Genomic DNA, 15,800 nt, shown 5'->3' with positions numbered 1-15,800 from the left:
CACACCTGGGCAGGGCTGGGACACACCTGGATGGGGCTGGGACACACCTGGATGGGGCTGGGACACACCTGAGGGCTTCACCTGCACCTGCCGGGCCGGGTACACCATGGACAGGTGAGAGATGGGGCGGGGACACAACCTTGATGGGGCTGGGACACACCTGGATGGGGATGGGACACACCTGGACAGGTGAGGGACACATCCCAAGTAGGCCAGGTGTGCCCCAGGTGTATCCCAGGTGTCCCCCAGGTGTGTCCCAGCCCATCCCCCCTCACCCAGGTGTGCCCCAGGTGTGTCCCCCCCTAACCCAGGTGTATCTCAGGTGTTCCCAGGTGTGTCTCAGGTGTGCCCCAGGTGTGTCCCCCCTAACCCAGGTGTATCTCAGGTGTGTCTCAGGTACCCCCAGGTGTGTCCCCCCCTAACCCAGGTGTATCTCAGGTGTTCCAGGTGTGTCTCAGGTGTGCCCCAGGTGTGTCCCCCCCTAACCCAGGTGTATCTCAGGTGTGTCCCAGGTGTATCTCAGGTATCCCCAGGTGTGTCCCCCCCTAACCCAGGTGTATCCCCGGTGTATCCCCAGGTGTATCTCAGGTGTATCCCAGGTATCTCAGGTGTTCCCAGGTGTATCTCAGGTGTGCCCCAGGTGTGTCTCAGGTGTATCCCAGGTGTATCTCAGGTGTTCCCAGGTGTTCCCAGGTGTGCCCCAGGTGTGTCTCAGGTACCCCCAGGTGTGTCCCCCCTAACCCAGGTGCGTTTCCAGCCGCACAGGTGAGTGCCGCCCCGTGTGCCGCCAGGGCTGCGCCAACGGCACCTGCCTGGAGCCCGACAGGTGTGCCCAGGTGTGCCCTGGGTGTGCCCCGGGTGTGCCCCAGGTATCTCAGGTGTATCCCAGGTGTATCTCAGGTGTGTCCCAGGTGTATCTCAGGTGTATCCCAGGTGTGCCCCAGGTGTATCTCAGATGTTCCCAGGTATCTCAGGTGTATCCCAGGTGTATCTCAGGTGTATCCCAGGTGTATCTCAGGTGTGCCCCAGGTGTGTCTCAGGTACCCCCAGGTGTGTCCCCCCTAACCCAGGTGTGTCCCCCAGCCGCACAGGTGAGTGCCGCCCCGTGTGCCGCCAGGGCTGCGCCAACGGCACCTGCCTGGAGCCCGACAGGTGTGCCCAGGTGTGCCCCGGGTGTGCCCCAGGTATCTCAGGTGTGCCCCAGGTATCCCCAGGTGTATCCCAGGTATCTCAGGTGTTCCCAGGTGTGCCCCAGGTGTGCCTCAGGTGTATCTGATGTATCTCAGGTGTGTCTCAGGTATCTCAGGTGTATTTCAGGTGTATCTCAGGTGTATCTCAGGTGTTCCCAGGTGTGTCCCAGGTGTTCCCAGGTGTGTCTCAGGTGTCCCCAGGTGTGTCTCAGGTATCCCCAGGTGTGTCCCCCCTAACCCAGGTGTGTCCCCCAGCCGCACAGGTGAGTGCCGCCCCGTGTGCCGCCAGGGCTGCGCCAACGGCACCTGCCTGGAGCCCGACAGGTGTGCCCAGGTGTGCCCCGGGTGTGCCCCAGGTATCTCAGGTGTGCCCCAGGTGTATCCCAGGTGTGCCCCAGGTATCTCAGGTGTTCCCAGGTGTGCCTCAGGTGTGCCTCAGGTGTATCTGATGTATCTCAGGTGTGTCTCAGGTATCTCAGGTGTATCTCAGGTGTATCCCAGGTGTGTCTCAGGTATCTCAGGTGTATCTCAGGTGTGTCTCAGGTGTATCCCAGGTATCTCAGGTGTGCCCCAGGTGTGTCTCAGGTGTCCCCAGGTGTGTCCCCCCTAACCCAGGTGTTCCCAGGTGTGCCCCAGGTGTGTCTCAGGTACCCCCAGGTGTGTCCCCCCTAACCCAGGTGTGTCCCAGGTGTGTCCCCCCTAACCCAGGTGCGTTTCCAGCCGCACAGGTGAGTGCCGCCCCGTGTGCCGCCAGGGCTGCGCCAACGGCACCTGCCTGGAGCCCGACAGGTGTCGCTGCCACTTCGGCTTCGTGGGCGGGGACTGCGCCACGCCCTGCGCCTGCAACGGCCACAGCGACTGCGCGGGGCCCGCGGCCCGGGACACCTGCCTCAGGTGCATGAACCACACCCAGGTGAGCCCGGGCGCGCCCGGGGGGGTTACCTGGGCTCAGGTGGGGTTACCTGGGCTCAGGTGGGGTTACCTGGGCTCCAGGTGGGGTTACCTGGGCTCCAGGTGGGGTTACCTGGGCTCCAGGTGGGGTTACCTGGGCTCAGGTGGGGTTACCTGGGCTCACCTGGGGTCACCTGGGCTCCAGGTGGGGTTACCTGTGCTCAGGTGGGGTCACCTGTGCTCAGGGGGGGTTACCTGGGCTCAGGTGGGGTTACCTGTGCTCCAGGTGGGGTTACCTGGGCTCCAGGTGGGGTTACCTGGGCTCACCTGGGGTTACCTGGGCTCAGGTGGGGTTACCTGTGCTCAGGTGGGGTTACCTGTGCTCACCTGGGGTCACCTGGGCTCCAGGTGGGGTTACCTGGGCTCACCTGGGGTCACCTGGGCTCCAGGTGGGGTTACCTGTGCTCAGGGGGGGTTACCTGTGCTCAGGGGGGGTTACCTGTGCTCAGGGGGGGTTACCTGGGCTCCAGGTGGGGTCACCTGGGCTCCAGGTGGGGTTACCTGTGCTCAGGGGGGGTTACCTGTGCTCACCTGGGGTCACCTGGGCTCCAGGTGGGGTTACCTGGGCTCAGGTGGGGTTACCTGGGCTCCAGGTGGGGTTACCTGGGCTCAGGTGGGGTTACCTGGGCTCCAGGTGGGGTTACCTGGGCTCAGGTGGGGTTACCTGGGCTCCAGGTGGGGTTACCTGGGCTCACCTGGGGTCACCTGGGCTCCAGGTGGGGTCTGGGCTGGGTTACAGGTGTGGGAGGCGCTCGTTGTGTCTCCTTGATCGCTTTGTGCTCATCCAGGTGAGCTCAGGTGCGCTCGGGGGGGGTTACCTGTGCTCACCTGGGGTTACCTGGGCTCCAGGTGAGCTCAGGGGGGGTTACCTGGGCTCAGGTGGGGTTACCTGGGGTTACCTGGGCTCCAGGTGCGCTCGGGGGGGGTTACCTGTGCTCACCTGGGGTTACCTGGGCTCACCTGGGGTTACCTGTGCTCAGGTGGGGTTACCTGGGGCTCCAGGTGGGATCTGGGCTGGGTTAGAGAGGTGGGAGGGGCTTGGTTGGAGTGGGGACACCACACCTGGAACTCGCCTGTGACACACCTGTGACACACACACCTGTGACACACCTGTGACACACACACCTGTGACACACTCACCTGTGACACACACACCTGTGACACACACACCTGTGACACACACACCTGTGACACACACCTGTGACACACACACACCTGTGACACACACACCTGTTCTCACCTGTTCTCACCTGTCCTCACCTGTGCAGGGCCCGCAGTGCCAGCAGTGCCGCCCGGGCTTCGTTGGCTCCGCCCTCTCCGGGTGGCACCTGCCTCCCCTGTGACACACCTGTGTGTGACACACTCACCTGTGACACACACACCTGTGACACACTCCCCTGTGACACACCTGTGACACACCTGTGACACACACACCTGTGACACACTCACCTGTGACACACACACCTGTGTGTGACACACCTGTCGTTACCTGTGCAGGGCCCGCAGTGCCAGCAGTGCCGCCCGGGCTTCGTTGGCTCCGCCCTCTCGGGGGCACCTGCCTCCCCTGTGACACACCTGTGACACACTCACCTGTGACACACCTGTGACACACACACCTGTGACACACCTGTGACACACCTGTGACACACCTGTGACACACCTGTGACACACACACCTGTGACACACACACCTGTGACACACACACCTGTGACACACACACACCTGTGACACACACACCTGTGACACACCTGTGTGTGACACACTCACCTGTGACACACCTGTGACACACCTGTGTGTGACACACCTGTCCTCACCTGTGCAGGGCCCGCAGTGCCAGCAGTGCCGCCCGGGCTTCGTTGGCTCCGCCCTCTCGGGGGGCACCTGCCTCCCCTGTGACACACCTGTGACACACCTGTGACACACACACCTGTGTGTGACACACCTGTGACACACCTGTGACACACTCACCTGTGACACACACACCTGTGTGTGACACACCCACCTGTCGTTACCTGTGCAGGGCCCGCAGTGCCAGCAGTGCCGCCCGGGCTTCGTTGGCTCCGCCCTTTCCGGTGGCACCTGCCTCCCCTGTGACACACCTGTGTGTGACACACTCACCTGTGACACACACACCTGTGACACACTCCCCTGTGACACACCTGTGACACACCTGTGACACACACACCTGTGACACACTCACCTGTGACACACACACCTGTGTGTGACACACCTGTGACACACCTGTGACACACTCACCTGTGACACACACACCTGTGTGTGACACACCCACCTGTCCTCACCTGTGCAGGGCCCGCAGTGCCAGCAGTGCCGCCCGGGCTTCGTTGGCTCCGCCCTCTCCGGGGGCACCTGCCTCCCGTGCCGCTCCTTCTGCCGCGGCCGCGCCGACGTCTGCGTGAGCCGCGCCCAGCTGGAGCGGCACCGGCGCGACCCCGACAGGCACCCGCTGGAGGCACACCTGGTGAGCCCGCCCGGCACACCTGGGCACACCTGGGCACACCTGGGAGGGGATAAGTGCCAAAAACTGGGTGAGATTTGGGTGGAAAATGGGGGTTTTGGGGGTTTGGGGTTACCTGGGCACACCTGGGCACACCTGGGAGGGGATAAGTGCCAAAAACTGGGTGAGAAATGGGGGTTTTGGGGGTCTTGGGGTTACCTGGGCACACCTGGGCACACCTGGTGAGCGAGCCCGGCACACCTGGGCACACCTGGGAGGGGATAAGTGCCAAAAACTGGGTGAGATTTGGTGGAAAATGGGGGTTTTGGGGATTTGGGGTTACCTGGGCACACCTGGGGATGGACAAACACACCTGGGGACACACCTGGGCACACCTGGGGAGTGGGGACACACCTGATGAGCACACCTGGGCACACACTTGGGACACCTGGGCACACCTGGGGATGGACAAACACACCTGGGCACACCTGGGGACACCTGGGGATGGACAGACACACCTGGGGGCTCACTTGGGGCACACCTGGGCACACCTGGGGATGGACAGACACCCCTGTGCCCTCACCTGTGCCCTCACCTGTGCCCCCACCTGTGCCCACCTGCGCAGCTGCACACCTGGGTGTCGGAGGGCCCCAGCGAGGCGCAGGCCGTGTGCGTCAACTGCCAGAACAACAGCGTGGGCGACAGGTGCGACACCTGCCGGGCGGGCTTCTTCATGCTGGACGGCACCTGCACCAGGTGAGGCACCCGGGCACACCTGGGCACACACCTGGCAGGGGAAAATTCGGGGAAAATCGGCGAAAATTTGGGGAAAATCGGTGAAAATTTGGGAAAATCGGTGAAAATTTGGGGAAAATCGGTGAAAATTGGAGGATTTGGGGACACCTGGGCACACCTGGGGAGGGACAGGTGCGACACCTGCCGGGCCGGGTTCTTCATGCTGGACAGCACCTGCACCAGGTGAGGCACCCGGGCACACCCGGGCACACCTGGGAGGGGAAAAGCTGCGAAAATTTTGGGAAAATCGGCGAAAATTTGGGGAAAATGGATGAAAATTTGAGGATTTGGGGACACCTGGGCACACCTGGGGAGGGACAGGTGCGACACCTGCCGGGCGGGGTTCTTCATGCTGGACGGCACCTGCACCAGGTGAGGCACCCGGGCACACCTGGGCACACCTGGCGGGGGAAAATTCGGGGAAAATCGGTGAAAATTTGGGGAAAATGGGTGAAAATTTGGGGAAAATCGGTGAAAATTGGAGGATTTGGGGACACCTGGGCACACCTGGGGAGGGACAGGTGCGACACCTGCCAGGTCAGTTCTTCATGCTGGACAGCACCTGCACCAGGTGAGGCACCCGGGCACACCCGGGCACACCTGGGAGGGGAAAAGCTGCGAAAATTTTGGGAAAATCGGCGAAAATTTGGGGAAAATCAGTGAAAATTTGGGGAAAATCGGTGAAAATTTGGGGAAAATCGGTGAAAATTTGAGGATTTGGGGACACCTGGGCACACCTGGGGGTGGAAAAAAGGAGATGAAAAAATGAGACAAAAAGTGAGGAAAAATGGGGAAAGTTTGGGAAAAAATGGGGGAAATTGGGGAAAAAAATCAGTGAAAATTTGGGGAAAATGGGTGAAAATTTGAGGATTTGGGGACACCTGGGCACACCTGGGGGTGGAAAAAAAGAGACAAAAAAATGAGACAAAAATGGGGAAAGTTTGGGAAAAAAATGGCAAAAATTGGGGGGAAATTGGGAAAGAATTGGAATAAAAGGAAAAAATGTGGGGGAAAAATTTGCAAAAATGGGGAAAATTTTGGGAAAATTGGGAGAAAAACTTGGAATGATTTGGGAAGACTTGACAAGGATTTGCAAAAATTGGGAAAAATTGGTAAAACTGGTGGGGAAATGGGAGAAAAATTGGAAAGAAAATGGGAAAAAACTTGAGAAAAAATGGGGAAGAATGGGAAAAAATTGGGAAAAAAGGGGAGAAAAATTTGGGGAAAAATTGAAGAAAAATTGGGAAAAATTTGGGAAAAAATGGGGAGAGGGAGATTTACCTGTCTGGGCAAAAAAAAAAAAAAAAAAAATTGGGGAAAATGGTGAGAAAAAAAATAGGAAAAAATGGGGAAAAATAGAAAAAAATGTGGAAAAAATAGGAGAAAATAATGAAAAATTGGGGAAAAAAAGGGAAATTTTGGGCAAAAGAGGGAGGGAGGATTTCCCTGATTGGTGCCCACCTGCGGGCAGGTGCCAGTGCAACAGGCACGCCGACACCTGCAACGAGCTGGGGAAAATTGGGAAAAATCGAAGAAAAATTGGGAGAAAAATGGGACAAAAATTGGGAAAATTGGGGGGAAATTGGAAAAAATTGGGAAAAAGTTTAGAAAAAAAAACTTGGGAAAAGTTTGGAAAAGGAGAAAAAATGGGAAAAATTTGGGAGAAGTTGGGGAAAATTTGGGAAAAAAATGGGAAAAAAACTGGAAAACATTGGGAAAAGTTGCAGAAACTGGGGAAATTTTGGGGAAAAATTTGGGGAAAAAATTGGGGAAAATTTATAGAAATCAGGGGGAAAATGGGAAGAAATTGGGGAAAATTCTGAAAATCTGAAAAATTTTGGGAAAAATGGGGAGAGAGGGATTTACCTGTCTGGGCAAAAATTATTAAAAAATGGGGAAAATGGTGGGGAAAAAATAGGAAAAAATGGGGGAAAAATAGAAAAAAATACGGAAAAAAATAGGAGAAAATAATGAAAAATTGGGGAAAAAAATGGGAAAAAAAGGGAAATTTTGGGCAAAACTTGGAGGGAGGATTTCCCTGAGCGGTGCCCACCTGCGGGCAGGTGCCAGTGCAACGGGCACGCCGACACCTGCAACGAGCTGGGGAAAATTGGGAAAAATCGAAGAAAAATTGGGAGAAAAATGGGACAAAAATTGGGAAAATTGGGGGGAAATTGGAAAAAATTGGGAAAAAATTTAGAAAAAAAAATTTGGGAAAAGTTTGGAAAAGGGAGAAAAAATGGGAAAAATTTGGGAGAAGTTGGGGAAAATTTGGGAAAACAATGGGAAAAAAACTGGAAAACATTGGGAAAAGTTGCAGAAACTGGGGAAAATTTGGGGAAAAAATTGGGGAAAATTTATAGAAATCAGGGGGAAAATGGGAAGAAATTGGGGGAAATTCTGAAAATCTGGAAAATTTTGGGAAAAATGGGGAGAGAGGGATTTACCTGTCTGGGCAAAAAATTATAAAAAAAAATGGGGAAAATGGTGGGGAAAAAATAGGAAAAAATGGGGGAAAATAGAAAAAAATACGGAAAAAAATAAGAGAAAATAATGAAAAATTGGGGAAAAAAATGGGAAAAAAAGGGAAATTTTGGGCAAAACTTGGAGGGAGGATTTCCCTGATTGGTGCCCACCTGCGGGCAGGTGCCAGTGCAACGGGCACGCCGACACCTGCAACGAGCTGGACGGCACCGGGTGCCCGTGCCAGAACAACACCGAGAGCGGCGCCTGCCCCGACCGCAGGGACTGCTACCGGCACCAGGTACGGCGGCGGGCACAGCTGGGCACACCTGGGCACACCTGGGCACGGCTGGGGGCACCTGGGGGGAGAAAATGGGGAAAAACGGCGAAAATTGGGGGAAAATTGATGGAAATTTGGGGGTTTTGGAGGGGAAATTGGGGATTTGGGGCACCTGGGCACACCCGGGGCAGGTGTGGGCACACCTGGGCACACCTGGGCACACCTGGGCACACCTGGGGGCACCTGGGGGCACTTGGGGAGTAGAAAATGGGCGAGAATTGGAAAAAATGTGGAGAAGAATTGAGATAAAATTGGGGCAAAACGGGGAAAAAAAAAACCCCAAGTGCGGGAGCGGTTCCAGAACCTTCTCCAGGGGGTTCTGGTGGGGACGTGGGGATGGAACCCAGCAGGTTCCTCAGCGTTCTGCTGCCTCCAGCATGGCCTGAGCTCAGTCCCAATGATCTCCATGATCTCCATGACCCTGACCGCGCCATCCTCGGTGTCCCCGCAGTGCTCCAAGTGCCAGAACCTTCTCCAGGGGTTCTGGTGGGGACGTAGGGATGGAACCCAGGAGGTTCCTCAGGGTTCTGGTGCCACCAGGATGCTCCAAACTCGATCTTGATGATCTCCATGACCTCCACGCCCTCACCGGTGACATTCCTGGTGTCCCCGCAGTGCTCCAAGTGCCAGAATCTTCTCCAGGGGGTTCTGGTGGGGACGTAGGGATGGAACCCAGCAGGTTCCTCAGCGTTCTGGTGCCACCAGCATGGCCTGAGCTCAGTCCCAATGATCTCCATGACCTCCACGCCCTCACCGGTGGCATTTCTGGTGTCCCCACAGTGCTCCAAGTGCCAGAGCCTTCTCTAAGATGTTCTGGTGGGGATGTAGGGATGGAACCCAAGAGGTTCCTCAGGGTTCTGGTGCCACCAGGGCACTCTAAACTCAACCCCAATGGTCTCCATGATCTCCACGCCCTCACCAGTGATATTTCTGGTGTCCCCGCAGTGCTCCAAGTGCCAGAACCTTCTCCAGGGGGTCTGGTGGGGACGTAGGGATGGAACCCAGCAGGTTCCTCAGCGTTCTGCTGCCACCAGGGCACTCTAAACTCAATCCTGATGATCTCCATGACCTCCACGCCCTCACCGGTGGCATTCCTGGTGTCCCCGCAGTGCTCCAAGTGCCGCGACTCCTTCCAGGCCACCCGGTGGGTGGCCAGCAGTGTTACCGCGTGCTCTCGGTGGAGCAGGAGTACTGCCTGGACCCCGCGTCCCAGAGCCTCTGCTTCCCGCCGCCGCAGCGCCGCCCGCTGCCGCCCGGCCCGCTCGGTGCCCTTCGCCGTGCAGCCCAAGTTCACCAACGTGGACATCCGCGTCACGCTGGACGTCACCTTCGGCGCCGTGGACCTCTACGTGGCCACCGCCTACGACACCTTCGCCGTGGACGTGGAGCCGGGCACCGGGCGCCACCGCGTCCGCCTGCAGGCGCCCGGCGGCACCAACGGTGGTGGTGGTGGGACCTTTGGGGGCTTTGGGAGCTCAGGAACGTCAGGAACCGGTGGTGGGACCAGTGGGACCTTTGGGACCTCAGGAACCGGTGGTGGCACCTTTGGGACCTTTGGGACCTCAGGAACCGGTGGTGGGACCTTTGGGGGCTTTGGGAGCTCAGGAACGTCAGGAACTGGTGGTGGGACCTTTGGGGGCTTTGGGGGCTCAGGAACCGGTGGTGACGCCTCAAGAACTTCAGGAACCGGTGGTGGGACCGGTGGGAGCTTTGGGAGCGGTGGTGGCACCTTTGGAGCTTTGGTGGTCAAGGAGAGGGCACCTTCAAGACCTCAGGAACCGGTGGTGGCACCTTTGGGACCTTTGGGACCTCAGGAACCGGTGGTGGCACCTCAAGAACCTCAGGAGCCGCAGGTGACACCTTTGGGACCTTTGGTGGCACCTTTGGGACCTCCTGGACCGGTGGTGGCACCGGTGGTGGTGGTGGTGATGGTGGCACCTTTGGTGGGACCTTTGGTGGCCCTGGAGATGCTGGGGCTGCTCCCACTGCTCCGACCGGCCTGGCCGGAAGTTCTGGAGCTCCTGGAGCTGCTCCCGGTGGCCAAAGTGGTCACAGTGGTGGCCCTGGAGGTGCCAGAGGTGACTCTGGTGGTCACAGTGGTGGCCCCAGAGCTTCTGGTGGTCCAGGAGCCAACCCCAGTGGCCAAAGTGGTCACACTGGTCACACTGGTCAAGGTGATGACCCCAGAGCCTTTGGTGGCCCCAGAGGTGATTTCAGTGGTCACACTGGTCACGGTGACCACCTTGGTCACTCCGATGACCCCAGAGCCTTTGGTGGCCCTCAGATCCACCTTGGTGGCCCAACTGGTCACACTGGTCATGGTGGTCACGGTGGTCAAGGTGATGACCCCAGAGCCTTTGGTGGCCCCAGAGGTGATTTCGGTGGTCACACTGCTCATGGTGGTCACTCTGGTCAAGGTGATGACCCCAGAACTTTTGGTGGCCCTCAAACCCACCTTGGTGGCCCAACCGGTCACTCTGGTCAAGCTGATGACTCCAGAAGTTTTGGTGGCCCTCAAACCCACCTTGGTGGCCCAACTGGTCACGCTGGTCATGGTGGTCACGGTGGTCAAGGTGATAACCCCAGAGCCTTTGGTGGCCCAGAGGTGATTTCGGTGCTCACACTGCTCATGGTGGTCACAGTGGTCAAGCTGATGACCCCAGAAGTTTTGGTGGCCCTCAAACCCACCTTGGTGGCCCAACTGGTCACTCTGGTCATGGTGGTCACGGTGGTCAAGGTGATGACCCCAGACCCTTTGGTGGCCCCAGAGGTGATTTTGGTGGCCAAACCGGTCACAGTGGTCACTCTGGTCACTCCGGTGACCCCCGAGCCCTGGGTGACCCCCAGCCCCAGCCGGTTGTCCCCACGCCCGGCCCGGGCGTCCCCGCGCTCCTCGAGGAACGCGCCCAGGGCTTGGTCACCTACCTGACCGTCGCCCACCCCGTGCCCGCCCTGGTGGTCCGGGGCGTCCGCGACCGCCTGGTCCTCACCTACCCCCACCAGGCCCACCCGCTCAAGTCCACCCGCTTCTACCTGCTGGTCCTGGGCGGCCCGGAACCTTCTCAGGGGCTGCTGTTCTTCAGGCAGGACCAGGCCCACATCGACCTCTTCGTCTTCTTCTCGGTCTTCTTCTCGTGCTTCTTCCTCTTCCTGGCCGTGTGCGTGCTGCTCTGGAAGGCCAAGCAGGGCCTGGACGCGCGGCACGAGCGGCGGCGCCACCGCCAGGAGATGTCCAAGATGGCGGCCAGGCCCTTCGCCAGGGTCACCGTGTGCTTCCAGCCCTGCTGGGGCCACCAGCAGAACCTGCTGGAGATGGGCGCCACGAGGGGTTCCGGGGGCGGGAACCAGAGTTACGGAGGTGGGAACCAAAGTTACGGAGGTGGGAACCAAAGTTATGGAGGTCATCAAGGTTCTGGAGGGGGGAACCAAAGTTATGGAGGTGGGAACCAAAGTTATGGAGGTCACCAAGGTTCTGGAGGTGGGAACCAAAGTTATGGAGGTGGGAACCAAAGTTATGGAGGTCATCAAGGTTCTGGAGGTGGGAACCAAAGTTACGGAGGTGGACATCAAAATTCGGGTGGTTATCAAAGTTTTGGAGGTGGGCATCAAAGTTTGGGTGGTGGGAACCAAAGTTACGGAGGTGGGAACCTAAGTTACGGAGGTGGACATCAAGGTTCTGGAGGTGGGAACCAAAGTTATGGAGGTTATCAAGGTTCTGGAGGCTATCAGAGTTCTAGAGGTGGACATCAAAGTTCTGGAGATCATCAAAATTTTGGTGGTTATCAAAGTTCTGCAGGTGGGAACCAAAGTTATGGAGGTGGACACCAAAATTTTGGTGGTTATCAAGGTTCTGGAGGTGGACACCAAAGTTTTGGAGGTTACCAAGGTTCTGGAGGTGGGAACCAAAGTTTGGGTGGTGGGAATCAAAGTTACGGAGGTGGGAACCAAAGTTCTGGAGGTGGACATCAAAACTCTGGTGGTCATCAGAATTTGGGTGGTGGAAATCAAAGTTTTGGGGGTGGAAATCAGAATTTTGGGGGTTATCAAAATTTTGGGGGTGGAGATCAAAGTTCTCGGGGTGGAAATCAAAGTTCTGGCGGTTATCAAGGTTCTGGAGGTGGAAATCAAAATTTTGGGGGTGGAAATCAGAGTTTTGGGGGTGGGAATCAAAGCTTTGGGGGTTCTCAAGGTTCTGGAGGTGGACACCAAAGTTTTGGGGTCAGAGAGAGGAATTTGGGGTCGGGCCACCAAGATTTGACATTTGGCCACCAAGATTTGGAGCTGGGCCCCCAAAATGTCAAATCCGGGAACCAAAATTCGCCCCTGGAGCCCCAAAATCCCCAAAATTCACCCTCGGGGGGTCCAAACCCTCCAGCCCAACCTCGGGACCCCCAAAATCCTCTCGGAGACCCCCAAAATTCTCAGTTTGGCCACCAAATTTCACCTGGGGACCCCCAGAATCATTTTGGCCACCGAACTTCACCTCTGGACCCCAAAATTTCACCTTCAGACCCCAAAACTTCACCTCCGGACCCCCAAAATCCTCTCCGGGACCCCAGAATTTCATCTTCGGACCCCAAAATTTCAGCTTTGGACCCCCAAAATCTCCGTTTTGGCCACCAAACTTCACCTCTGGACCCCAAATTTTCACCTCTGGACCCCAAATTTTCACCTCTGGACCCCCAAAATCCTCTCCGGGACCCCAAATTTTCCCCTCTGGACCCCCAAAATCTCCGTTTTGGCCACCAAAACCCCACTTTGGACCCCAAATTTTCCCCTCCGGACCCCCAAAATCGCCACCTTCCCCCCCAAACCTCCCCTTCGGACCGCCCCAATCTCCGTGCGGGCCCCGCCGCCCCCCGGCACCCCCCGAAATCCTCATTGGTGCCGCCCAAGGCGGGGGCGGGGCCGGCGCGGCGGGGGGCGTGGCCTGGCGGGAAGGGGGCGGGGCAGGGGGCGGGGCCGGTGACGTTGGAGCCGACCGAGGACGGCGTGGCCGCGGTGGCGACGCTGCTGCTGCAGCTGCCGGGGGCGCCCGGGGGCCCCCCCAGGGCCGCGCTGGGCTCGGCGCTCGTGGCCCTCAGGGGGGCGGAGCTCGCGGGGGGGGGCGGGGCCGGGGGGCGGGGCCAGCAACAGGAAAGGGGGGGGAGGGGCGGCCTTAGAGTTGACCTCCATGGGGATCTAAAAATTGGGCAAAAATCCCGGAGAAAATGGAATTTTTTGGGATTTTTCTCGATTGTTTTCCGATTTTTTTGCGAATTTTCTCGGGATTTTTGGGGTTTTTTTTTTTTTAGGGAGTTTTTGAGGGTTTTTTGCGGATGTTTTGCCGTTTTCTTGGGATTTTATTCGTGATTTTTTTGTGATTTTTTTTTTATTTATTCGTGATTTTTTGGGATCTTATTCGTGATTTTTTTGGGAATTTTTTGGATTTTATTGGTGATTTGTTGGGGATTTTATTCGTAATTTTTGACATTTTTGGGGAATTTTTTTCGTGATTTTTTGGGGGATTTTTTGGGCCATTCAGGGCCCCGGGGGCCCCCCCAGGGGCCGCGCTGGGCTCGGCGCTCGTCGCCCTCAGGGGGGCGGAGCTCGCGGGGGGGGGGCGGGGCCAGGGGGCGGGGCGGGGGGCGGGGCCAGCAACAGGAAAGGGGGGGGAGGGGCGGCCTTGGAATTGACCTCCATGGGGATCTGAAAATTGGGCAAAAATCCGGGAGAAAATGGAATTTTTTGGGATTTTTCTCGATTTTTTTTCCGATTTTTTTTATTATTTTCTCGGCATTTTGGGGTGGTTTTTTTTAGGGAGTTTTTGAGGGTTTTTTGGGGATGTTTTGCCATTTTCTTGGGATTTTATTCGTGATTTTTTGTGATTTTATGGGATTTTTTTCGTGATTTTTTTGTGAATTTTTTTGGACTTTATTCGTGATTTTTTTTGGATTTTATTCGTGATTTTTTTGGGGGATTTTTTTGGATTTTATTGGTGATTTGTTGGGGATTTTATTCGTAATTTTTTGGCATTTTTGGGGATTTTTTTTCGTGATTTTTTGGGGATTTTTTTGGGATTCCATTCGGGATTTTTGGGGGGAATATTTCTGGGTATTTTTTGGCGATTTTGGGGTGATTTTTTTCGGTATTTTTTGGGAATTTTTGGGGGGGATTTTTTCGGGATTTTTGGGATTTATTTTTCCCCAGGATTTTGTTGAGATTTTTTTTCTGGATTTTTTTGGGGGGGGGGGGAATTTTTTGTTTCGGTTTTTTTTTTTTTTCTGAATTTTATCAGAAATATTATTATCATTATTATTATTGCTATTATTATTATTATTTTATAGAAATTGCGGGGAAACGTTGGGAGAAATTTGGGGAAACTTTGGCGCCAAAACCCACCACAATTAATCAATCAATCAATCAATCACGTCTTTGTTAATTTTGGGGAGGGGTCCCGGGTCCTTCCCCTCCCCCACCGGGGCGGCGCGAGGGAGCCAAGATGGCGGCGGGAAGGGGAACGAGCGAAGAGCCCGGGCAGGGCCCCGAGAGCCGGGGGCGGAGCCGCGGCAGAGACAATAAAGAGATTGAACCCCTTTGTGTCCCAAAGTCTTGGGGAGACGGGCGGGGACGGCACCGCCCTTTGCGGCAGTCGCGCTTTACGGCACCTTTTACGACAGTCGCGCTTTACGGCCGGTTTTACGACGCCCGTGTTTTACGGCACCTTTTAGGACAGTCGTGTTTTACAGCAGTATTTACGACAGTCGCCGTTTACGACACCTTTTACTACAGTTGCGCTTTACGACTGGTTTTACGACAGTCGCGCTTTACGGCACCTTTTACGACAGTCGCGCTTTACGGCACCTTTTACGACAGTCGCGCTTTACGGCCGTATTTACGGCAGTCGCGCTTTACGGCACCTTTTACGACAGTCGCGCTTTACGGCCGTATTTACGACAGTCGCGCTTTACGGCCGTATTTACGACAGTCGCGCTTTGTGGCACCTTTTACGGCAGTCGCCATTTACGGCACCTTTTATTACAGTCGCGCTTTGTGGCACCTTTAACAACAGTTGCGCTTTGTGGCACGTTTTACGACAGTGGCGCTTTATGACAGCTTTTACGACAGTCGCGCTTTACGGCCGTATTTACGGCAGTCTTTACGGCAGTCGCGCTTTACGACACCCTTTACGACAGTCGCGCTTTACGGCCGTATTTACGACAGTCGCGCTTTACGGCCGTATTTACGACAGTCGCGCTTTACGGCACCTTTTACGACAGTCGCGCTTTACGGCTCCTTTTACGACAGTCGCGCTTTACGACAGTCGCGCTTTACGGCACCTTTTACGACAGTCGCGCTTTACGACAGTCTTTAAGAAAATTCCATCAAAATTCTACAAAATCCCTGAAATTTTCCTCTAAACCGCTCATATTCTCAAAAAGTTCCCCAAAATCCCCCAACATTCCCCAAAAATTCCCCCAAAATCCCTCAAAATTCTCCGAAATTCACAAAAATTCCCTCCAAATTCCCCAAAATCCCACAAAATCCCTCAAAATTCCTTGATCTTCCCCACAATCCCCGACAATCCCCCCAAAATATTTCAAAATTCTCTAAAAATCCCTAAAAT

The 15,800-nt window shown here is 56.0% G+C and overlaps 1 protein-coding gene across 1 annotated transcript; it reads left to right on the top strand.

Moving 5' to 3' along the window:
• The first annotated feature begins 955 nt into the window (after positions 1-955).
• On the top strand, positions 956-13,869 carry MEGF8 (multiple EGF like domains 8). Its single transcript, XM_063182125.1, has 13 exons — positions 956-965; positions 1,071-1,184; positions 1,433-1,546; positions 1,919-2,103; positions 3,410-3,462; positions 4,162-4,213; positions 4,450-4,620; positions 5,222-5,352; positions 8,038-8,155; positions 9,304-10,533; positions 10,612-10,799; positions 10,837-13,386; positions 13,719-13,869. Exons 1-13 carry the CDS (start codon positions 956-958, stop codon positions 13,867-13,869), a joined length of 5,067 nt encoding a protein of 1,688 aa, XP_063038195.1.
• The last annotated feature ends 1,931 nt before the right edge of the window (positions 13,870-15,800 follow it).

The sequence above is a fragment of the Melospiza melodia genome, unplaced genomic scaffold, assembly GCF_035770615.1.
Source record: "Melospiza melodia melodia isolate bMelMel2 unplaced genomic scaffold, bMelMel2.pri scaffold_151, whole genome shotgun sequence".
NCBI classification, from domain to species: domain Eukaryota; kingdom Metazoa; phylum Chordata; class Aves; order Passeriformes; family Passerellidae; genus Melospiza; species Melospiza melodia.
This window is presented reverse-complemented; position numbering and strand designations above follow the sequence as displayed.

What these genes read in the sequence shown, in the direction of transcription:
- MEGF8 (XM_063182125.1), top strand. An exon ending in GGGACTGCTACCGGCACCAG is followed by an intron (nt 8,156 to 9,303) that starts GTACGGCGGCGG and finishes GTGTCCCCGCAG; the next exon opens with TGCTCCAAGTGCCGCGACTC. An exon ending in GAGCCTTTGGTGGCCCAGAG is followed by an intron (nt 10,800 to 10,836) that starts GTGATTTCGGTG and finishes TGGTGGTCACAG; the next exon opens with TGGTCAAGCTGATGACCCCA.